Source organism: Chelonoidis abingdonii, chromosome 20, assembly GCF_003597395.2.
Source record: "Chelonoidis abingdonii isolate Lonesome George chromosome 20, CheloAbing_2.0, whole genome shotgun sequence".
Classification (NCBI taxonomy): domain Eukaryota; kingdom Metazoa; phylum Chordata; order Testudines; family Testudinidae; genus Chelonoidis; species Chelonoidis abingdonii.
Genome location: NC_133788.1, coordinates 14,080,236 through 14,105,484, shown reverse-complemented (window position 1 = coordinate 14,105,484; position 25,249 = coordinate 14,080,236). Strand labels below are relative to the sequence as shown.

Sequence of the window (25,249 nt, the reverse complement as noted above, 5' to 3'; positions counted from 1 at the left end):
TTTCCTATTAATGCAAACCTTTAAAAACTGAAGGTGCACCATTTGCTGGTCCTAAAAACTTGAGGCTGCTGTTGAAAATTTGGGCCCTTACATTCTATGGAGGTATCAGTTCAGTTTTTCCCACTGCTCTGTACATGCCCCTATATTTTCATCTTGGTATTGGTTCCCACTGCTCCATGCCTTCAAAATTCTCAATAATTTTGGCTCTGCCTTTATCTGCATGTCCTCCCGGCCCCCTTCCTGCTTCCTGTGACTTACCTGCACTGCATTTGGTGCATCCGACCACAATCTTTGCCTTTTTTTCAGCCAGGCTCATCCCCATGTGCCTGGAATATCCCCTCCTCTCTCATAAAGCAAACTCCTTCCATTTCCACTTCCAAGAAATACAGGAAAAGAGAGCCCCTGTTGGTGATGTCCACTCTACATGCATCCCATCCATTCTTGTTTGTACTGTTTGTCTTCTCTGGTGCCTCTAGACTGGAAGCCATTTGGAGCAGTTACCTCTAGAGCTGCGTGGAATTTTTTTGGCCAAAAAATGCAGATTCTAGATGACCGAAACATTTCACAAATGTGTGTCAAATTCACTGGATTATTTCCATCAACCACTGTCCATGCAAATTCTGAGAATATAGAAATGTTTTGTTTTGCTGTTTTTGAAACAAAATGTTTTGATTTTTCCGTTTGCAGTGACTTTATGCTTTCAGATTTTACTTCAGTTTTATTTTTTTTTTTAAATTAAAATGTGAAGACGAAACCATCCATTTTGTTCCAGGTTGAACAAAACATTTGATCAGTACCAAAACCAAATGGTTTGCCAAAAAATTGAATAAAAAATTTGTTTCGGTTTTAACCAAAACATTTGGGTTTTTAAACATTTTTTGGTTCAGCCAGTCAATCAAAAAATTAATTATTTGTGTAGCTCTAATGGACCTCTAATCTGCTTGGCCCTGACTCTCCACAGTACTGAGCCACGAACAAGTGACCAATAAGAATTTTGAGCTGTGTAGACATGGAAGATTTATTTACCCTGCCAAGAAGACTTTACCATTCCAGTCTAAATTGTGCTTCTCCTTAATGCCATTTTTATCTGTGCAACATTTTAGACTCCGATTCTACAAATTACTGAATTAAATAATTCAAATTATGTTTTATTCCAGGCATCCCAGATGATAGTGTCTTATGATGAGCATGAGCTTAATAACACATTTAAATTTGGTGTGATTTATCAAAAGTTTAAACAGGTAAGTAACCCCATTGTATTGTCATTAAGCATATTCTAGAAAGTATCCAGGGGGTGTGATTTTTTTAAATCTTGTGCACCCAAAACTCCAGCTGAAGTCAATGGGGACTGACTGTGCTCAGCACCTCTAAATGTTTCTAATTATGTTGTCATGTTTTCGTTCTAATAATATGTTTCTCATTACTTGCACATTTTCCGTCCTCATTAATAAATGGTATGATTCAGAAATAAAGGAATATATAAATCAAACCCAAGTTAAATTAATGTGAAAATGCATTTTAGTGGCCATGGTTTTTTTTAATCAGATGTTTGTTTACATAGCCAAACAGTTCTATTTTCATTGCAAGTGTTAGACTATGGAGAGATGCATTCACTGAAAATGCTATCATTAACCTAGGAGTTTAGCATGTGCAATACAGACAGAGATGAATCTTATAATTTAGCAGATATTATTCTGACAGGCATTTGAATTATATTTCCATATTTCATCGTATTGTGTGTTGAATAAGTAATGCAAAGACCATAATTAAGATCCCTTTGTTATGAAATATGCCAAAGGGGAAATGATTATGACTCCAGTGTCCCAGTGAAGTATTAATTTGGAGTTAATATTAGCTGTACTTTCTCTTTCTTTTATTTGATCTAAAGTTTCTTGTAGGGACTTTTAATAAGAATGCCTTGGCTTTTAGGCTTATTGTGAACCTGTCTGTTGTAAATATTATTTATTATTTGGATTCTGGTAAATAGCATCTAGGAGACCAAGTTATGGATCAGGGCTGCATTCTGCTAGTCACTCTACAGACAAGTAATAAGGAAGTAAGGCTCAGATCCTCAAATGTATGTAGGCACCTAACTCCCATTGATTTTAATGGGGGTTAAGCACCTTAACCTCTGAGGATCTGGCCTTACTTCCTGCACCAGGGAACATATGCTTGAAGTGTCAGAGAGGATGTGACTGGTAGACAAACAGACACATGGGAAAGAGGGAGCGTGAGGTAACAAAAAGGAAGAGTATAGCAGAAAAAGTAAATGCTTGTCTTGCTGCTTGCCTAATTCCAGACGGGCATGATTTGAAGGCATCACAGCAGAGGTAGGTTTTGAGGAGGGTGATACCGTAGCTTTTGGAATTGTTTTCCTAAAATCTCCCCGCAGTTTCAGCTGAACACGGTGGACTTCTCACTTCCCGACCTGTGCAGCATTAATAGTGCAGTGTGATAACAAACAACTGTCATGCCTCCCTGCAAAGGGGATTGCATTTGAGTGCTGGGAAAAGTGATTCCTGCACTTGCAGGATCCTTCAGGATGAAGGGTGGTATAAGTGTTAGATTGACAATTAGAAGCTTCAGCCAAACTTCAGCAGACTTCACTCCTATGTCAGATGTTTCCAGTCGTACCATGGTCTGTTCCTCTGCCTGATACTTCTGTACTACGTGACTCCAGCCCAATGGCTTTCAGCATGCTGTGGAAGTAGAGCGTGGGTAGATAAGAGCAGCATAGTTGATGCTGGTTGATTGCTGGAGAAAGGCAAGCCTGCTTTTTTGGGGTTCTTTTAGAAAGCAGAAGATGAATCAGTGTCCATAGGCTTCCATCAGCGCTGACTGCTTCAGCCAACATGATGTGTGGACAAATTCATTTTTCTGACTGCCACAAATAGAAGGAGAGAAACAATCAAAGGAAAGTGACTTTTCCATTGTTTCTGGACTTGTGCATTCACTTACTTGTCTGTTATTGCAATGTCGCTAGTTTTTATTTAAGAGGTTTATTTTTTGAGAGAACTTTTTCAAAAACCGTTTGGAACTGGGAGATTTGTCAGAGCTGATCCTTTTTTGCAAACAGGTTTGGTTTTGATGAATTGAATTTTTCTGAAGAAAAATATGTTGTATTGGAAATTTCCCAACAAGCTCTAGTTCTGAGGAAAAATATTCAAAGAAATAAAGGCAAAAAAGTGCTCTCGTAAGCAGTATAGCTACCCCCTTATTACATCTACCCCCACCCAACCTTGTTCTCAGAGTCCCACGCATTCATTTCTTTCATTGTCCTTCTTAATAGAGTAATTTATTCCAGCTCCTGAAGGCTGATACCTGTGGTAGCTTCTCTGCTCAGAGAGAGTATTAATTCTCTCCATACTGCATCCAGTATGCACCTCGCCACACTATGCTCATTTAAGTTACTTTGCTAGGTGGAGATTGGTCTACCTAAGTCTGATTCTGATCTGGCTTTACATCAGAGTTACTTCACTGACTTCAGTGGAATTACCCCTGATTTATGTTGATGAAAGTAATATCAAAATTAGGCCCGTCATGAGTAACCAAAGCCTGACATCTGGGAGTGCTGATGTCTTTAAACTTTCGGTTTGGCCCCTGCATCCTTCGAGTGAAAACCAGCCTGAGTTTTCTCTTTACTTGTTGATGTATTTTGCAGACTTTAGAGGAAGAATTGTTTGGGAATAATGAAGAGAGCCCTGCTTTCAAGAACTTCTTGAGTTTGCTAGGGGAAACCATAACACTCCAGGATTTCAAAGGGTGAGGAAAATAAAGGGAACAGTTTTATAAATCAATGTAACAAAAGACTACTTAAGGTGTAAAAACATCCAGTGCCTTAGAAACAGAAGTCATTTCATTGGTGGACCGTTTTGTACAAACCAGAAACAAACGTAACTGTGGCTGTTCTTTCAAAACCTGGGGAGCTACTCAAGGGGTCAGAATGGCAAAAAAAAAAAAAAAAAAAAAAAAGTAGCAAATTTGCTTTCCTTTGTTTTAAAACACCAAGTTTCATTTCAGTTCCAAATGACACTAACCCGTATGGAAAGCACACCCAGCATGTTCTCGTGTGTTGCAAACCTATAATGAATTCGCAGAACGTGTATAAAATGTATCTGATCATAGTATCAGATGACCATCCCTGTCCTTTTGCTCTGCACCATCATTGCAAAAAGGATGATAAGCTGGCTTCACTAGTAAAAAGAATCCCCAGGTAGTATAAATCTGAAATAGCAAGTCCCATGCCACTGGCCCCATAATACCTGTCTTAGGGGGCATGTCTGGGGAAGAGGGCCTGGTTGGAAGACCTCTGCTGTTGAAGTGGCCCCTTCCCCCTTCTAATGGTAGCTGGGTGCAGGTTTAGGGAGGTTTAGAGGTGGCATGAAGCCTGACCCTGTAAGCCCTCCTGTTTGCTTCAACAGGAGTCATGAATGCATAAAGACTGCAGGATCAGGCCTCAATGGCTATTTCCTAGCAGGCAGATGTCCACATCACACTACCAGAATTGGAACTAATTATTAGCCTTGTTGACTGTCTCTGCGAGGAAGCTAAAGACTGAGTAGCCCATGGCGACTGAACCCAACCAAACTTTCACTCATTTTTACTACTCGCTATGGACCGTTTTTGTTTTTTTTAAGTTTCTGAAACATTCTGATAATTTGTCTTCCCCCTCTGCTTTCACACAGTTTGGAGCTTTCAGATTCGGCCTGAGACTAGGGCTGGAAATGATTAAATATCCAAAGAGAGGCTGTTTTGTAGGCTTGGAAATTTCAGATAATTAAGTTAAAGATGTGGTGTCAGATGCTTCTCTGAACTCCAAATCACTGAAAATTAAGCTAACACATATCCAGAGCTCCAGATTACTAATCATTATACTTGCTAACTATATATCAGCTAATTATTTATAACAACAACAACTAACTGTATATGGATACATGAGTTAGTTGTCTCTATCACTAACTAGCTAACTATATATGCATACAGGAAATAGTTGTCTATATTATTAAATATAGACAACTATATTTGTTAGCTATAGCTATAGCTTTGGGTCAATATTCATTTAGTATTTATTCAGTTCTTTCCAACATTTTCTTTCATTTCTAGTTTTCGAGGGGGTCTGGATGTAATGCATGGTCAGACTGGTACCGAGTCGGTGTACACGGTGTTCAGGGACAGAGAGATTATGTTTCATGTCTCCACAAAGTTGCCTTTTACTGAAGGAGATGCACAGCAGGTAAGAGAGAGAGAGATGACCTTGTTTTAGAGAGAAACTTTAGAACAGAAAGGAAAAGCTAAATATTAGAACTGAAGATGAGTTTGGAATTATTAAATGGACATTGGGTATGTGTAATGAATGAAAAACTGAACATTCATTTCCAGTAGGCACCATTTAAGTTTGTATGTGCTACCTAGGACATTTTAAACAGTGCGGTTTTATAGTCCCTAAATTCAAGCCCTTTGAGACTGGCATGGTTAAAAAAGTTGAGGCTTTGTCTACATACAGAGCTGTACCCCTTTATGTATGTTATAGTTAAAATGTCACAAACCCATGAGTGTGGATGAAGTTATATTGGTATAAAGGTGCCATATAACAGTATAGCTTATTGCTGAACAGAAAGGGGAATAAATTATATTGGTATAGGGCACCTTTATACAAGTATATCTGTGCCCACGTTAGGGGTTGTACCAGTATATAATTATTTTGGTAAACCCTCATGCCCCCTAACTGATATAGTTAAACTGGTACAATGTGTGTAGATCAGGCCCAAGTGATTTTCCTTAAATATTGAGCAACAGAGATTTAACAGGTGCTGATTTTAATCTACAAATTCCTGCATGTTTTTGACCTAATGTAATTAGCGACATCACAATTTTCAGTCTTGGGTGTCTAAAGTTGGATACCTAAATCTATAGTTAGGCACTGAAATGGCCTCATTTTCAGGGGTGTTGGGAGCAGTGGAGGCTCAGTTTCAAATCAGGCTACTTATTTAGGGGCCTAAATATGAATGTAAGGAATTAAATTAATAGATTTTAAGGCCAGAAGGGATGATTATGAACATCCAGTCTGACCTTCTGCATAATAAAGGCTATAGAGCCTCACTGAATAATTTCTATATTAAGCCCATAACTTCTGTTTTGAGCAATAGCCTCTGAGAAAGATATTCAGTCTTGATCTAAAGACTTCAGGTGACCGAGAATCCACTCTGTCCTTAGGTCTAGCTTTGGGCACCCAGCTTTGAAAATTTTGGTCTAAGTAATTGCTAATGCAAAGTGGATATTTGTTTTCAGGAGACATCTGAATGCCTAATTTTAACTATTGAACATTTATGCTCTCCATTCAGCTCCAGAGAAAGAGACACATTGGTAACGACATAGTGGCAATTATATTTCAAGAAGAAAACACTCCATTTGTCCCAGACATGATTGCCTCAAATTTCCTGCATGCATACATTGTTGTGCAAGTGGAGAGCCCTGAGACAGACAACGAATCTTACAAGGTAAGAGGATTCTGAAAGTTAAACTGCTGAATTTTGGTTCTGCGAGTCCACCTGAGATCTGACAATGGATGTGCAGTTGTCGCCCTTAAAAACTTACCATTTTAAACTTGGATAAATAGATTAGGGCCCCGATGCTGCAAAGACTGTTGTGCTGAATTTTATGTACCGTGATTAAGATGACTCACAATATATAAAGCTAACTATGAATGTAAATCTTTGAGCCTTGCTATGGGCCCAATCAAAAGCCCATTGAAGTCAATGGGAGTATACAATATCCCCTTGTACTTTCTTTTATTGACTACAGGAAACATCTTGAATACTGTAAATACCAAGGAAAAGCACTTAAGCACTTACTTAATTTAAAGCATATGGAAATTAAGTACATGCTTAAAGTTTAAGCACTTGCTTACTTTCCTCTATGCCTACACAAAAAGAGACAGCCATGACAATCAGCAGTGAAATTTTAGATATGTCAGTCTGGCATATGCCTCAGATTTGTGGACAATAAATAAGTAGTACACAAACTGTTTACCTTTTTGTGGGCTGTTTATGTATTTTTCATATTTGTCTTTATTCTGTGTATACACACAGTGAACATGAGATTGTTCACTATGTGTATACACAGGGCCTGAAAGAGGAACTAGAGAGGATGTGGAAAGTGAAGGCCAAAGTGGTCCCAGTGGTGGTAGGAGCACTCGGGGCTGTGACTCCTAAGCTGGGTGAGTGCCTCCAACAGATCCCAGGAACAACATCAGAGCTCTCTGTCCAGAAGAGTGCAGTGCTAGGAACAGCTAAGATACTGCGCAGAACCCTCAAACTCCCAGGCCTCTGGTAGAGGACCCGAGGTTGAGGAAGACACATACCACCCATAGGGGTGAGAGGGGAATTTTTTTTTTTTGTAAATATTATCTGATAACTATGAAGAGAGAATGTAAGGTATAATTTTTAAAATTGAAAATACATTACTTGAAGCCATGAACAAAAATGGAATTCATATGAAAACTAATTAAAAGCTGCATACAATTCACCATAAAATCAATGTATTTAATGCAGGAGTAAATGATTAGCCTTGGGAATGGGTATATCTCTAAGGCAAGTGCTGTGATTTAGAGTAACCTTTGCTTAAGCCTTTTGGTAAACTTTTGTGCTTGTGAAGGTGATATGACTGGTTGTGTTACAGTGGACCCTGTGAGTTTTCTATCCAGAGAACAGGAAACATGGAACAAGATTATTACAAAGACCATGGTCACTGCTGGAATTGTGCTAGCTGTGTTAGGCAGTCTGGGAGCTAGAGAGTCAGAACAAACCACAGGGTCTGTTTGTATCTGGCAGCCTCATTAAAGAATCCACTTTATATTCCTCACAACTAGTCCTGTCTCTTCATACCTCTCAAATACAGAGGGACTTCAATATCTCTGCTACAGCCTTTCCATTGACTTCATTGGGCTTCAGAGTGGATCCTTACTGTGAGCAGTGTTGGAACTGCCCACAATGGGAACTGCTCACAAAAGAACACCGCCATTGCAGCCTTGGTACTTACTGTAGTGTGGAAGTCAAACTAATAAGTATAACCCCCCTAGTTGTGGCAGTCGATGTCCAATACCGTTGTGTCCCAGCATTTTCATGCCAGTGAACTTAGAGGTGAATCCACCCGTGTGAGAGTGTAAATGATTCACTTTTCATGTCTTCCTAGCCTTCAGGCTCTTAAAGGAAGTGTCTAACTATTACAGCAACTTCTGCACAGCAATATAGTGTCCATCCCACCCCACCCCATCTGCTAAGAACTGTCCGTTCCTTTCATTTTCTGCACACGCATTCAAATTGTGATCAAAAGGTCAAAAGGACACTGGCCATGCGCACTTAGCTGCTTGTTCCTGCATGCTTCTCTCTTTACGCTCCTTGGCTAAGCAGATGATTTTCTTTGGCTTTTAACATTTAAGAGTTAAATATATTAGAACCGAAAGGGACGTTTTGCAACAGAAGCCAGCCACGCAAATTAGATCATCTGAATGGAAACATAATTTCACAACATTAGGCTCTAGCAGGCTATTCTGCCTCAGTGACTGCAGGTCTGGAAGTAGCAAAGCAGGATTTATTAGCGTCCTACTTTCTTTTTTCCCCATTTCCAAAGAGCCCCTTCCAATTTGATGGCAAATCTTCTCTGAAATTTACTAGCATCCATCTTTATGCCCTGTTTAACTCTTCTTCAAATTGGCTGACTGCCAAAGGACTGCAGACATCAGTAGCAGGCCAGAGAATTAAAGAGGTTGGCGGTCTATTGACCAAGCAATGTCAACTTGTCAGATGAAGAGCTAAAATTATCGGCCAGCTTGGCACATTAATCTGTTCCCACATTTTGAGAGTACAACGTGTGCTGCTTGTGACCTGGAGCAGACTAGAATCTCGCATAGTCCTCTACGTGTGTTGATTAGGGCAGGGGTACATTAGCAGAGCAGGTGTGAGAGGTAATGTTACATACCGCTGAGACAGGCTAATTCTTTATTGTTTGCACTGTGATCCGGCTGACAGGCCCCAGTCAGGGATCAGGGCATTTGTGCTAGACTCTGTAAACAAGATGGTCCCTGTCTCCAAAGAGTTCACCCCCAAAGAACAAGTGATTATGACAAATAGAAGGGGGCAGGCATAAGGCATCAGTGAGATGACTGTGATTAGTGTAATAAGGCAGTGGGACCTAGAGGCGAGGGCACAGGATGGGGACTCAGGAATTGGACCCGGGTCTCCTAGCGATGCCACTGGCTGAAACACTTCTTTCTATCCAGTGAGTCTTCAGTGCAAGTGGAACTCAGTCTCAGAATAGGGATTTGACTTCTGCTTCTTTGTCAGAGGAGTTTATTATTGTGTCTGATTTGTATTACAGCAGCACCTAGAGGCTTGCAGTTGAGAACCAGAGTCCCGTTATGGCAGGCGTAGCACATCCCCCCAGTGTCAGAGCTTACAGGTTTAATAGAGAACGGGGGGAAAAGAGGCAGAGAGGCTCGCCCAAGTTCACACAGCACATCAGGGGCAGAGCAGGGCATAGAATGCAGGTCTCCTGACTCCCAGTTGAGTGCCCCTGCCACTCTGCTTCTCTCCATTGTAGTCTTGTGCCTCTTGAGTAGGCTGGGCCATAAACGGATACAGTGCATTTAATGACTGTATGCCTTGGAGCACATCTGTGTTATGAATCTTGCTAGCAGCCTTGCCTGGATTGCCGCCGAGGTACTCCAAGAGAATTGAATACTCTGGGCATTACTAATATGTTGTTGCTGCACCTGTGCGCTCGAGTAACTCATATATACTTGCTTTCTTTTGGTTAATAGGTGTCGGTCACTGCCCGGGAAGACGTCCCTTCGTTTGGCCCTTCTCTGCCAAGCCCACCAGTATTTCAAAAAGTAAGAAACAGAAAGCACGACAGAGGTTTTTAAAAACCAATATCTACCCAAACTGTCTCAAAATGCACCTGTTTATTGTGTAAAATATAGTAGGGTTGAGGTCAGAGCTAGAGTAAAACTCTAGGGGCAGATCCTCAGCTGGTACTGATCAATCAGTGAGCGAAACTACGCTGAGTTTACTAGCTGATTTGGCTGATACAGGAGCTGGATCTAGGCAATTCAGTGGAACAGTGAATTATTGACCTTTGACCGCTAAGGATCTCGGCAAAATCCTGAGTTGCAAATGAAAATTATTTGGTGGGAGGTTCTGAATCTAGTCCAAACTAACACATAATTTGGCACAATTCTCTGTACAAGAGAGGCCAAGGAGCAGAATTCTGCAGCTGTTGGAGGGTTAGGATGGAAGAAAGTGCATTGGCAGAGCTGTTTGGAGCAGCTTGAACCAGTGCCTGCCCATGCTGAATGGCTATAGTCATTGCTATTTAGCCTTCATTTTCATGAGACACGAATACGCCCACAAATATTGTTTTAAAGAAAAACAAATTAATTTAGATGTACTGTATGTTTAATTTCCTAATTAAATATGATCTCTAATATATCCCACACTATAGCTGTATCTGTGTGTACATAAAATCAGACATATATATTTAAAATATTTTTTTATACAAGCATATCCCATATTTAAGGGATGTGTGTGTGTGACTAAATTGACAGTGAAATCAGTCCCTGTGTAGAAGATCAGCACAAGGCTTGGGATCCACATAAGCCTTCAGAATAGGGCTTAAATTGGATTTAATTGCATGTATGGACTTGTACTGACCCCTGCATGGTGGTGAATTTCCCCCCAGTTGCACATACTTTTGCATCTAAAATGAATGGTTGTGTTGTCAAGAGGTGATGCACTTTGCATTCTTCCCTCTGAGTCACAAATAAACTAATGCCCAGCATTCTATTAATAATACCTCGCTCTTATATATCACTTTTCATCAGTAGATCTCAAAGCGCTTCACAAAGTAGATCAGTATCATTGTCCCCAGTTTCCAGATGGGAAAACTGAGGCACAAAGAGATTAAAGTGACTTGCTCAAGGTCACTCAGGAGACCAGTGGCAGAGCCAGGAGTAGCATCCATGTCTTCTGAGGCCTAACCCAGTGCTCTATCCACTAGGCCACACTGCAGTGCTGAAGGTGTTTACTTTCAGGTGAGACTAAGGTGTTCTGACCCTTCCATTTGAACTCCCTAAAGAAATTGTGGCTGAGGGGCTGTTAAGTGTTGTTGTTATTAGATACCTCCTCCCCACTTTGTCTTCACCGATGTTGGAAGGAATGCTCATTTGGTTAGGTCTCTGATAAAATGCAGGAGAAAAAAATAAAGCAAGATGGACCTTTGCAATGGATTTGTAACATCTCGCTAATGCTGAAGTGTCCAGGATGTGACGTGTTGAGATGTTTTTGCCGGTATGGAGGATTGTGGACAGTTTAGCTACCTAAGAGTATTGGTTTTGATTTACCAACCTTGCTTCATGTATCCCTTTCTAGAACACAGAGTTCAGGGAGTTCCTGCTTACCAAACTCATCAATGCTGAAAATGCTTGCTGCAAATCTGACAAGTTTGCAAAGCTGGAGGTAAGGAGAGTAAATATTTTCTCTCTCTTTCTCTTCTCTCTTCCCCTCTCTCTCTCCCCCACCACTGTCCTCTCTTTTGGGCCAGTCACAAAGACAGAGTAAGATTAGAAGCAACTGGTATATGAATGGAGGAAGTTCTTACCCATTCATCTTCCTGGGCTACCATGTCCCCAGTGCAATTTCCAGGTCAAAATTTTCCTTAGGGACGTAGAACCTCACCCCTTACCTAATACCTCCTTAATTAAGGGAAATTTTGAAAGTGACCCTCTGCATAGGTGCAAACCACTGGTGTGGGGGATGATGGGAACACGTCCCCCCAACTTTTTACCTCTCTATGTGGTACAAGCCTCATACGTTCACAGTCTGTCTCCCCTCCTTGCATCTTTTTTATATGACTGAGTGTGTGTCCCTCAGTGCTCTGCAGCCATGACATAATGAAGCGTGGGCCTCAATTTGGACCAGATTGTCTGGGTGACAATAGAAGCTATTCCTCCATCTTCTGTCAGGAAGGCAGGGGGGTTACTTGCTGTGCTACTGTATTAATGTCTATGAACGTCCTCCGGAATCTGTTTGACCTAGACTTTATTATTGAGCTGGGTCAGCACATCAAGGCAACCAATGGAAGAGGCGCCGCAGTATTTTGCTGTCTAGGCAGTTTGTGGTCACATTCATGATACAGTCTCGTGCTATTTCAATAAGATGCTGATTCCCTGAATGTCCTGGACTGAGAAGATTGTTTCTACCACACGGAGCCATTGTTGCATCCATGTTACCTTGTTCCTCTGCACCGAGAGGCTGTCAAACCAATTCACACAACAGCAACTATATCCCTTTTTATTCTTACAGGACCGGACACGAGCTGCATTGCTGGACAATCTCCACGATGAGCTCCATACGCACACACAGGCAATGCTAGGGCTGGGGCCGGAGGAAGATAAGCTTGAGAATGGAGGTCATGGAGGTTTCTTGGAATCATTTAAGGTAAAGAAAAGCACCTTGCCTACAGCTATAGATAGTATGGGCTACGGCCCAGTGAGCTCCAGAGTAATGAGATCAGAGAACCCAAGCTGATCTCAAGAGTGGCTTTTGGGAAAAGGGGTTTGGCTTCAAAGCAAGATCTGGGGATCAGGTAGAAGAGATTTTTGCAAAAGGTCCCAGTCCAGCAAAGTACTTTTAGAACATGCTTAACTCAAAACACACAAATAACTCAATGGGAATCCTTAAGGTTTTTGCTGGATCAGGCCCTGTATCAAGGAATCCCTCCTCCAGAGCATTTGATAATTCCTTCACCTGGCACTGTCCATTACTGTTCATGCCTTCTTGAAAGCATGCGGGTAGTACTCAGGGTGAATGCTCAGACTTCTGTGACAAATGCCCCTTGGGACCTTATTAGCTGCAAGAGACATCTCGCAGGCTGCTCTCCAACCTCCGCGACTGCTTTTGTCAGCAAACGCTTTCACTGCATTGCCATGTGTCGCTGGGCTGTGTCTCTGCACAGAAGCTGATCGTTGTGCTGAGAGAGGAGACACTTCCTAAGATGATACTCCTGAGCTGGTGAAGTAAACGGGTGGCCTGACAACAGGACTAATAGGTGATAGTTGCTGTTTCTAATGTAGGACACAAGATGATAGATGGGTATATTTGGAGAAGAGAGCAGGAAAGGGGCTTTAGGTACCCCGGTGACGAGTCTGGTATAAACACCTAAGGGGAGAAAGGGGGAAGGAGAAGAAGAAAATGCAAAAGTCTAAAGAAAAGTGAGGGAAGAGAATAGAGTGAAACACTGAGTGACCACTCAAGGGATTAGTTACTGGGCAGAGCTGGATTCCTAATCATGCTGGAACAGAAATGTACTCAGTGCTTTGGGGAAGTCCCTAAGGAAAGGAGGCTGCCTAATAAAAGCGGTATCTCTTGGACAGGCTCCATAGTGAAAGAAAAGAAAGTGTGGCAGGAAGTGTTTGCATGTGTAAATATGAGGTCAGGCGTTACTGGTACAGCTATACCTGTACACTACTCCGGCAAAACACTGCTAGCGTGGAGGCAGCTCAGGCTGGCAAACCTGCGCTTTTGTTGATATAGTTTATTCCAGCCTCCCTGAGAAAATAAGATTTACAAGCAAAAGCACAGTTTTGCCAGTACAACTGCATCTAAACTAGGGGTTTTTGCCAGCACAGCTATGTCTGTCAGGGCTCACGCCTCATCACACCCTGGCTGACATACTGTGCCAGTGAAGGTTTGTAGTGTAGACTGGAAGATAGAAGAATAACAACTGAGTTTAAGAAGAGCTGATGCAGACAGTGTCAAGAAACCCAGGGCTACTCCAAACCGAGCATTGTGACATTGTTCACAAGCAGTAAAACACATCAGAAGCACTACAGAATACCATAGTTCAGAATTCCAAGACAACTGCACCTGTATTCTCCCTTGGGAGTCCATCAAAGGCACCCACTCCAGGATCCCGATTCTTCAGACCCCCACATCTCCCTCCCTCCTGACTGGGTTTTTTCCAGGCTTCACAGTTCCCTGCCTGCATTGTGATATCCTCAGAAAGCTAGACTGCCTAAAAGGCCACCATCTCAGCTTCCTCTCCAGAGATTATGAAGAGTGTTAATTGCCAACTGTTTTGAGTTCCCACGCAGCTCTTTCTAAGCAAGCGCATTTGTTCTTAAGGTAAAAGCATTACAGAGAACACATATTAATAACAATAAAAGAAGCTACACACATGCTATACAGCTTACCAGAGGTTACCGCAACTCCATCCCCGAGCTCTGGCAGGTGCAAGGATTGGGGCTGTCTCTTGGACAGCAGGTCCTGTCTGTTGGCTGGATCAGAAAGAAGGCCCTAAGTCAGGTTAAACTCAGGCTGTTTATCCAAAAGTCTTTTCTTAGTTGGTCTCTGGAGAGTCCAGTCTGAACCACCAGTATATGTAAGTCTTTCCAGGTGATGGTATGTGTCGGGGTGGGGAGGAGTTTACAGCCTGGCTGGTCTCCCTTAATCACCACTCACTGTTTTGAGCTCCTGGAGGAGCTGTGGTAGCCCTCCCTCATGGAGCAGAACACAGTCATACTTAAACCACTTGTTTAAAGCAATGGACCCCGAAGATACTGCATGCGGAGGCAATATCTGTCACACACACTATTCAGATTTGGAGTTAGAAGAGTCTGTGCAGATTATGAGTGGGCTCACAAAAGTGGCACTAGCCATGTCTCTGTGTGCCTGCCTTGCCGTCACTGTACCTATATAAGAAAAAGCCCTGAAAATCGGGACTGTCCCTATAAAATCAGAACATCTGCTCACTCAATATTTCTGTTAGAGTCACTCTCCAAAACAAAATCAGCAGTACTTTACAGTAGACCCACTACAAGTTATTCAGAACATCACTAAAACCACACATTTGTTAGACACAACATTTGTTTCAAGAGATTTTGAGAGATTCATGTTACATGAGATTTTTGCCTATAAGAAAGTGGACTGAATTGCTCTTTGGGCATTTCACAGTCTCCCAGTGAATGTGGTGAATTCAGCTGCCAGAGTAATTTTGCGTTTGCCTTGTTATCTTTGAGAGCACGGCAGATCTGTCTGATAGCTTATGTCCTTCACAGCGTGTTTCCAGTGTAAATATAAAATGAGAGAAGAAATGGTAAATAAAGTGGTTTGGGGGGAGAAGGGAGGGTGGAAAGAAATGACATTTCTATTTGCCTCCTATGCCAGGCCTGCTTTCCGACTGCTCATCAGGTGCTGCGGCTGCCTCAGTTTGGTGGCTTCAGTGATTAGGTGTCTGGGTGCTTTTAGCCTCTCCCTACAAAGCCAATGTCCTCTCCTTCCTGGCTAAAACAAATTAATCCTTTCACATACGCCTCAGAATTTCAAACCATTCCTTTGCTGGCAGTGGTTTCAGCTCTTCACGACCAGGCAGCGTAGCTGAGGCGTAAAGGAGGTTGGACCCAAATCTGGAAAAGCATTTACATGGCTAACTCCTATTGAAATCCATGGGAGTTAGGTGTAAATATCTTTGGTGTGTCCCTCTCCCCGAGTCTCCAGTTTTTGGGTCCATGTAGAGAAGCAGCTGCTCCCACCCCAACAGTTCACATCACTCACCACGCCCAGGAGCTACTCCCTACTGGGGATCTCCTGCCAGCCCGCCTTCGAGGCTGCTTTTCCCAGCCTTGTCACAGGCACCTTTCCTGCTCCCTCTCACCTGCGAACCCAGCGCAGGTTTTTCCAGAGACTGCTCACCTTCTCACTGGGGAGCCATCCACCAGCCTGCTCTTCTGTCCTGCTCTGACTTCACGCTGGTTGGCTTTCATGTCCTTGTCCTCGCCCAGGGGGCCCTGGGGTGGGCTCAGAAGCAGAGAGGAAGGCAGAGCTGGAACTGGAACCTTGCTTGAAGGCCCAGATCACTGCGGGACACCTCCGGTTTCAGTACAAACCAAGCAGCATGAGTGCAAGGTCGACCATAGGGTGCTGTCCTGTTAGAATTAAAAGTCACAAGTGTGAGAAATGCGCCAGGCAGACTTCGGATTTTAAAGTGTAACGTTTATTTCTAGGAATTGTGGGTTATAAATATTCATTAGTAGCTGAGATGAAGTGGGCTCGTTTTCAACCTGATGCACAGAGAATTAGGCATGGCAATCCAGCACCAATTCAGAGAAGAACAGGCTATGTCAACAGATTTTGTTTTTTTCCGGCCCCAATCCTGCAGAGTATTAACCATATGCTTAACTTTATTTAAAGCGAGTCATCCCACAGAAGTCAGCGGGACAACTCACAAAGCTAAGTTTGTGTATGTGTAAGTCTTTGCAAGGTCCAGGCCTTAATATTTATGACCCCCTAAATAAATGCCAGGAAGAAATGCTAACATTTGGTTGACAGGGAAAGCTGAGTGAGCCAATACAATACATGAACCGAGAAAGCACTTTATCTGAATATACTGCACATGGAGAACATTAGTTATGGATAGTGAAGATACCGGTCAGTTACAACAATTAATTTGATTTTCAAGTATTGCTAATATATACACACATCAATCATAATAAACCAATTATGGATTTCTGTTTTGTCTTGATTTTGCTTGCAGGAGGGGATACGGGGTTAACTTGTCTTGGGAATGTACTGTCACCGTCATTTCTTTAGGCTGAGCTGACACCTACTGGTTTAAAAAACAAAGTCACATCAGCCAGTTTAGTACTCTAGCATTAGCTGTTGTGACTGGGTGCACAGCACCCTGGGGTTACAGTATTTCTAGATCAAAGTAATCGGCAGAGAGTGGCACATATCGTAATATTTCCTTTTCACTGAGGCCCAAGGGCTGCTTTTTTAATGGTATTTACAACTGTTAAGGATGCAGATACACACCTAGTGGGAATTCCAGAGATACTTCAGTGTCCAACTCCTAGAAGTCATTGTTTCTATTGAGGGTTCTCAGGGGGAATGTGGTCTAATGGTTGAAGCAGGATTTCTGGGTTCTTTCCCTGCCAGGAGACTATCAATCAGCCATGACACTCAGGTTTAACTTCTGGCTCTCCCACTCACTACCAGTGCTTACCTGTCAGCGACATGGGATAAACAATGATGTGTCCTCAGTCCATAAACCGTGTGCATAAAACTCATGAAGACAGTAAGAGGAAAACATATGTCATGTTTGCCATATAGTTTGCCATATAGGTGTCCTCTACTGCGTGCTAGGTAGCTAACTGTGGTGCAACAAATATTAGTGTTTCCAATTTTTTCAGGTCAGCAAGTCCTCAGTCAAATGGTCTGCGACCCTCTGAAATTTATTATAAAAGGTCGAGTAAATAAACATACCAGTGACCCTGTTCCATGTAATTTGGTGGGTGTGTTTTGAGAGGGTGACAGAGACTATTTGAAGTGGGGGAGGGAAAATTTCTTTACTCTACAGTGTAAGACAATTCTCAATGACTTGCTGCTCTCCCGATTGCTGGTTGTGCCCCACCGGTTGAGAAACACTGGCATACATGAGAAAAGACTAGTTAATGAACTTGCTTGTCCTTTTCTTGTTGTCTAGTAGAACTTGGCTTGTGGGCGAAAGTGACAGTGACGATCCATTTCCTGAAGGATTTCTTTGGTTGGTTGTGGGTGCAGAGGGGCCTTTATGACATTTTGGGTGATTCATGAGAGCCAGATGAGATCCATGACCCACCTACGTTCTGTTTTGAGGACTTAGATGATGCAGACACCTTGCGAATTTTAATCCTTTGTGAGCCGTTCATTGCATGAACTCAGCTGTCGACATTCGATATATGCTGGTGAATTTAATTGCACTTGAAGGTCACGTGGTGGTATTGCTGCTTCATCCTAGGATAAGAGTCAGGTTCTCGGAGTGGATCTCTTTGTTCACAAATTCAACTCTGGGTTTCACAAGCTACTGACTCTGATTTTCTAAACTCTGACAACATCCCGTGGAGATGCAAAGGGGTAGTTAGTGCAAGGAAATGATAATCTGGTCTAATAGCAAGGGATTGTTCTCTGTTCCTGTTCACTTGTCTACAGAGAGCCATTCGAGTCCGCAGCCATTCAATGGAAACCATGGTGGGGAGTCAGAAGAAACATCACAGTGGAGGGATTCCAGGGAGCCTGAGTGGAGGAATCACCCACAACAGTGGTGAAATAACAAAGACCACTTTCTCAGTGAGTACAGCACATCTGATGAGACACAGTCACTCTCGAGAGATCAGAGGCGCAAGCGGTGAGAAAAGACATATTGGACTGTCTAGTCCAGGGGTCGGCAATCTGTCAGAAATGATGTGCCGAGTCTTTCTCTATTCACTCTAATTTAAGGTTTTGTGTGCCAGTAATACATTCTAATGTTTTTAGAAGGTCTTTCTATAAGTCTATAATATATAAGTAAACTATTGTTCTATGTAAAGTAAATAAGGTTTTTAAAATGTTTAAGAAGATTCACTTAAAATATATTAAAATGCAGAGCCTCCTGGACCAGTAGCCAGGACCCGTGCAGTGAGTGCCACTGAAAACCAGCTCGCGTGCTGCCTTTGGCACACGTGCCATAGATTGCCTACCCCTGTCTAGTCTAGCCTTTCTTTCCTGCACAGTACTGTTCCCTGCAGTATATGGAAGTATGCTGTAGTGTGGATAAAGCCTGGATCGGGTGACAAGAGCCCTGGGGGACTGTTCCTAACTCTGCCACTAACCTACTGTGTGACCTTGGACAAGTCACTTCACCGCTCTGTGCCCTTGTTTATCCTGCCAGTCCCACCCTTTGTCCATCTTGTCTAATGAGATTGTAAATGCCTCGGAACAGGGACTATTACTTAATATATGATTGTGTAGCGCCTGGTACGCTGGGATTCTGGTCTCTGTCAGGGCTTGTAGGTGATGCCACAATCATATGTATATTGCCTAGTGTTGTAATCATTTCAGGTTTAAATATCTCAAGTGACAGGGCTTCCACCACTGTCTTGGGGAGACTCTTTCAAAAGCTTATAGCTATTGGTGCAGATTTACAAATGTTAGGTGCCTAACTCCCATTGACAGTGTACCGACAATCAGTGGGAATTAGGTGCCTAACTCACACAGGTGCTTTAGTAAACCTCCCAGGCAACTCTCTATGCAGTTAGATGCCTAAATATCTTTGTCGGTCTGGACATTAGGATTTTTTTCTCCTTATTCAGACCTAATTTTCCTTTTCTTGTCATCTGATTAGTCTTTGTTATACTCCCTTGAATGACCCTAAACAACTCTTCTCCCTTCTATATGCTTCAAATCCTTTATCCTTGGGCTATCCTGTCCTCTTACAATCTTTGGTTATCCAAACTATACGTCTCCCTAAAACTCTGTAGGCAGAAATATTCCTAGAAAAGGTGTGTGAATGAATGTGAACTTGGTTTGCAAGGCTGGTGTAAGACATCATGTGGCAATTTTCTAGCCAGTTGTGCGTAAGAAGGATAAGGCCGAGATCTGTGTGGCAGATTGAAATGCTTTGCTTGTTTTGGACCGAAGTTCATTCCATTGTCTTTGGGGGAATTATAACTTTCAGATTGTCTTCCCAGATGTTTTAATCCGGTTTGGAAATGGCGTGAAATATGTTGTAGATCTTCACGCTGAGGGAAAAATGCACAACTGAAAATAAGTGTCTGGAGTAATTTCCATCTTGGCTATGGCCAGAGGAAGATCCTGGAGAGGAATATTTTTGTTTTATTTGAAATTGGGACATTTTGTTTTTCAGCCTCCCGTAGCCGCAGCAACAGCCAAGAACCAGTCAAGGAGTCCTATTAAGCGACGGTCGGGGTTGTTCCCCCGCCTACACACTGGATCAGAAAGCCAATCGGAAAGCAGGACGAGATGGTAAGCACTAAAGTGCAGCAGTAGTAATTGTTTTGTCTGAAGCCTTGTCTTGACTAGGAAAAAAGAACAGGCTTGTGATCATGTAACCCCAGCATGACTTTTCCCTTAGCATAGACACTTTTTAACTCATGTTAGGTGATTGAGGCTGACCCTAGGCTCCCCTCATTGGTTGACCACATCGAGCTAAGTGTTATTCTTTGCCTATACGAGGGGCAAAGTCATGGATGAAGTTGTGGTAGCTAACAGATGTTGGCTAACACATCATCATCCCTGACCCTTTTTTCCTAGTCAAGACAAGGCCTAAGATCACAAGGGCTTCCTGCCTTCGCCATGATTCTCCACACCTTGCTAGCGCTAAAAGCGATGTTACTGTTGTTCATCTGATTAAAGATGCGATGCCAAAGTTTGGCTAAAAGTTAAAATAAAAAAAAATAAAACAAACAAAAACTTGCTTAAGTGATTCCAGATGAGGGGGAAGTGACATGAATGCTCTTGCTTAAAAAGGGTTTTTAGGCTGTAAATCGACACTGGTCTGTGTGTCAGAGTGAGTGATATGACCAGCACTGCACACAGATGGGCTTAGAATAGAATGAATCCAAGCATGGAGTTGGCCTGATTAAAGCTAGAGTCAGGTTTTTTAATATGATTCTATCTGTACTATAGAGCACAGAGACTCAGGTGGGCCAGATTTTGATCAGAACTTGTGCAAAGTTCAAGAGGGTTTGGATCTAAGACGCTGATTCAGCCCATTCTAGAAAGAAGGTCCAGACCCAAAGTTTAGGTTATGATCCAAACTTCCCCCTGACGGGTTGTAACCTGGGGCACCTGCCAGCAGACACCTTGTTTGAAGAGGAGACTCCTCCACCTACCTAAACCATGCATCGGTTTGGCCAGCACTATAGAAACTATTGTTTGGTGCTAGAGATTTTGCATACTGTTGTCCTTTTCTAGGCAAGACAGCAAACATCTCCACTGCCACAAGACAGGTGCCAGGATCCCTTATAAGTGGGTTTCATGTCAGGCACTGGTCCTGAGTCAGCAATTGGTGCTCTGATGGATTTACGTTGTCTAATAGGGAGCAGAATTTGGCCAATTGTTTCTTGTCTCTTGTATAATTTGCCCAATCTGTTCTTTGCCCCTCAGTGACAGTGTCTCAGGAACACAGAAGACACCAGACGGGGGACATTCTTCTCAAGACATGAAATCAGAAACCTCATCTAACCCTAGCTCTCCTGAAATATGCCCCAACAAAGAAAGGTAAAGAGAAAAAGCTGGAGTTGGTGCAGCATATTTCTCCTTAATGCTGGAGTTCATACCAATGCAGTTCAGTAAGGGGCCTACAGACAACCAAACGAGAGGAAAGTTAAGTTATATGACTCACTTATAGCAAACCTACCATTGTATCTTTCTTTAAATAAGATTTGCTATTGAGGAAAAAACAACAAAAGCAGGCATCTCCCTTGCTTGTGTGAAAATACCTATAATTCTCTCATGAACTCTTCCAAAAAAATAACCAACAACCAGTATTTTGCAGATATTGTCTAAAACACCACAGCATTGCAATAAAAGCATTGTACAGGACTGTTACTGCAGAATATCTAAAAGGTGAGGCTAGTGGGAATCTGTGGAAAACAGAAGAGAAATCAATAGAAATATGTAGTGTTCTGGTTAGCATTTAGGGAATTAACATGGGCCATTTGTTTCTGTTAGTCTTATACACCAGTCACTTAACTTCATGGTTGTTTTTTTTAATGATTATGTATAGATTTAAAAACTCCAGGCCAAACTAATCCCTGCTGTAATTCCATTGCAGTCAAGGAATTGAATCAAGGATAAACATCTCCCACTAGCCTTAAGCATGAAGCTGTCTGTGCTGTAATCATCCGTTTTCTTCTTGTTTGCTTGCTAGGCCATTTATTAAATTGAAAGAGAATGGAAGATCAAACATCTCACGCTCTTCATCGAGTACCAGCAGCTTCGGTAGCACGGCAGGGGAGAGCGAAACCTTGGAAGAATACGACAGCATGGTAGGCATTGAAATACCACCACGCTTGTATGCAGTAGGGCCTGCTTCCGATCCTCCTTACGCTTGTCTAAGTTCATTGACTCCAACTGAGTTCACCTGATTTACACTGGTGTACGTTCAGAATTAGACCCATAATAGTTATACATAGTTGTACGTTTATCTAAGCAGCCTCATGTCATGGATCTTACTGCAGGGCTTTTATTTATCTTTAGCCATCACTGAGTTTCCATTATCTCAATTAACTAAAAATTCTATAGCGGTTCTCACCCTAACTTCAGGATAGAGTCCGCTGGTCACCAGTGCAGTCAAACGATGAGGCACAACTAAGGGTTTGTCTACACTGCTGTCATGGGATGTGACTGCTGCTAATGTAGACACACCTGGGTAGACTGAATGTAGCTAGTTTGGGCACTGGGATAGTGAACCCTGGCAGCATGCACTTCAGCTGATTGCAGGGTGCAGCTAGAACTAGAAATCCTGCCGGTAATGACATTTACAGTGGAAATCAAGCTATAGCTGTGGCTCTTCTCTCCCCCTTCGTATTTACATTGTACTCATCACCCCGATAGCTAAGTGCCTAGAAGTATCATTCCCTTCATGTTATTGATGGGGGAACTGAGGCACCGGGGAGGGAACTGATTTTTCAGATGTCACATGGTGAACTTGTGGCAGGGCCAAGAATATAATGATCTGAGTTTCCTCACTCAGATCATTCCCGCATGTTCCCAGTCCTAGAGGCCTTGCTGCGATGATGAGGCAGCATCAGTGGCTGCGTGATGGTAACAGTCTGTGTTCTGTCATATGACTCAGCTGTTCCGTTTTCAAAGGAGCTTACAAGATTCCATTGATTAGACCAGGGGTGGCAAACCTGAGCCTGAGAAGGAGCCAGAATTTAGCCAATGTACATCGCCAAAGAGCCACAGTAATGTGTCGGCAACCCCCACATCAACTCCTCCCCCCCCCGCCTCCCTCCCACCGGCAGTCTCACCAATCAGCGCCTCCTGCTCCCTCTCTGCATTTCACAGTCAGCTGTTTCATGGCGTGCAGGAGGCTCTGGGAGGGAGGAGCGAGGGCACGGCAGGCTCAGGGGAGGGGGCGGGTTGGGATGAGGGCAGGGTCTGTGGCAGAGCCCGGGGTTGAGCAGTGAGCACTCTCCTTCCCCGCCCCGGCACATTGGAAAGTTGGCGCCTGTAGCTCCAGCCCCGGGTGCCTATACAAGGAGGCACATAACTTCTGAATAGCCGCATGTGGCACCGAAGCCACAGGTTGGCCACCCCTGCATTAGACTGATTAAAAACAAAACAAATCCTACAGCCGTTCCTGACGTTGAGGTTAGTGGGACTACTCAAAGGAATTCAGGCGGCAGGATTAGGCCTGAATTTGATCTCACTTGCATTGATTTGGCCTCTCCCCAACTGAATTCACACTTGATACACATATACAAAAGGGGAATTGAATCTATGATGTTCAAAAGTCCTTATTGCAGCCTGTGGAGACATTGCTGTGCAAGTCTAAGCTCCAGCAGGCTTTGCCCCATCAACACCACCTTTCCCAAGAACCTTGCTCTTCTCACCTGGGCTCTCAGACCAGAGCCTCTGCTGAGCAGAGATGCAGTGCAATAGAAATAGAACGCCACTGACGAAAGTTCTCCATAAAAAGGTCTTTGCTCAATCTCTGGCTACAGGGCAGCCAGCCATCCACAGCTTCGCCTTTCAAACAGGACGTGTTTGTCTACGGCTCTTCTCCCAGCAACGAGAATCCAAGCATGGCAGCTGCCGCTACACCGGTGATCATGAGCAGGAGTCCCACAGGTGTGTAGGATGGGGTGGCAGTGCGTGAATGGGACAGACACTTGTATCTGTTGGGCTAATGTACAAATGTCTCTCTAGGAAGGTCAATTCACTAAGCACCTCCCATGGAACTAAACCCAACTATCTGGCTCCACTTTAGTCTTCTTCTAATAAGGTTCTTATGCTGCCCTTTCACCATAGTGCCTGAGCACCTGAAGTGCATTAAGCAACACAACTATACATCCATCAGGTGGTGTTTGTTCTCTGATCCTCTCTCCAGAGAGAGGTGTGTGTGTAGTGGAGGATGTTTCAGTAGGGTTTGTTTTGGGTTTTTTTTGGTCTCTGGATAGAAATTGTCCCAGAGGAGATGGCAAACAGGTTGCCATTGGACCCCCCTAGAAACACCACAATCCATTCAGCACTGGCATGGAGGAACAGATTGGCACGGGCCTGCCCATTCTTTTGAAACCCAGCAAAGGCGGCCACCGGTCTCCCCAGCATCTATTGCCTTTTGTTTTCCAGGGCCCCGACAGCACTGGGAAATTATCTTCTGTGAAGAAAAATCTGCCCTAGTCTGAGCTGTGCGATAGCGCTCCTGGCAGTACATTGAAACAGAACCCACAAAACAATGAGCCAAATTACTTCAGCTGCTCTCCCCCCACGCAGCCATTAATTTCCAGTGAATATTTTATTGCCAGTCACTGTTAGTGAGAGTCTTATTCTTCAACGCCTGCTCCTACGAAAACCCAACTGAAATCAATGGGCCAATTCATGTGAATAAGTATTACTTGGTGTGTGAGGGTTGCAGAATTGGACCCTTCCTTAGGGCTTGATTTGGCAACCCTTATTCACATTAGAAAATAGTCCCATTGAAGTCAATAAATGGAGACAGCGAGCTTGACACTCTCAGCATGACTAAGGATTGCAGACTGGGGCCCAGGACGCCCAAACCAAAATCTGTTGAAGTCAATGGGCATCTTTTTATGGTTGTCTTTTCAGGCCCCCCCCCCCCGCACTTCAGCAGATGCACTTTACCAAGTGCTTGACTGTAAACACATATGTAATCCTATATATATGTGTGTATATATGCAGTAACGAATTTCGACTTGTGCTCAAGTCCCATTGGCTCCAATGGGCTTTGAATCAGTCCCTTAAAAACTAGACAGAATGACTCATTCTGACCCATAGAAGCCTGACGGTGCTATCAGCAATCAATCATATTACACTTTCAGGCTATGTCTCCGCTGCAGGTGGGAGAGCTCCTCCCAGCCCAGGTAGAGTCACACTAGCGGGGATTGAGCTAGCGTGCTAAAAACAGCAGCGTGGACATTGTGGAACGGGCTCTCAAACCCATCTATTCCCTTAGGTTTGAGAGCCCAAGTTGCAATGTCCATATGGCCGTTTTTAGCATACGAGCCCACGCTCCCTGCCACCTGAAGTGTAGGCATACCCTCGTTGGCCTGTGCAGAAGCAGCCTCGGAAAGTCAATGAAATGCTAACTTCTTCCTAAAATTTTGGCTTGAAACGTATCTTGCAGACACGTCCCGGTCAGCATAGTATCCATGTAGCAGACTTTGTATTTTTTACGTTTATATTCTGCA

General features: G+C 43.2%; 1 protein-coding gene across 7 annotated transcripts in view; it reads left to right on the top strand.

Annotated features, from left to right (window-relative positions):
• Positions 1-25,249, top strand: part of RAP1GAP2 (RAP1 GTPase activating protein 2) — a 247,948-nt gene that overhangs the window by 220,154 nt on the left and 2,545 nt on the right. For all 7 annotated transcript variants that reach the window (XM_032779454.2, XM_032779450.2, XM_032779451.2 and 4 more), the window contains 12 exons: positions 1,158-1,241; positions 3,662-3,762; positions 5,104-5,233; positions 6,342-6,497; positions 9,818-9,889; positions 11,427-11,513; positions 12,360-12,494; positions 18,021-18,158; positions 19,714-19,832; positions 20,976-21,089; positions 21,742-21,859; positions 23,543-23,669. In XM_032779454.2, the coding sequence (XP_032635345.1) occupies positions 1,158-1,241; positions 3,662-3,762; positions 5,104-5,233; positions 6,342-6,497; positions 9,818-9,889; positions 11,427-11,513; positions 12,360-12,494; positions 18,021-18,158; positions 19,714-19,832; positions 20,976-21,089; positions 21,742-21,859; positions 23,543-23,669 (1,381 nt within the window). The remainder of the gene's footprint in view (positions 1-1,157; positions 1,242-3,661; positions 3,763-5,103; positions 5,234-6,341; positions 6,498-9,817; positions 9,890-11,426; positions 11,514-12,359; positions 12,495-18,020; positions 18,159-19,713; positions 19,833-20,975; positions 21,090-21,741; positions 21,860-23,542; positions 23,670-25,249) is intronic.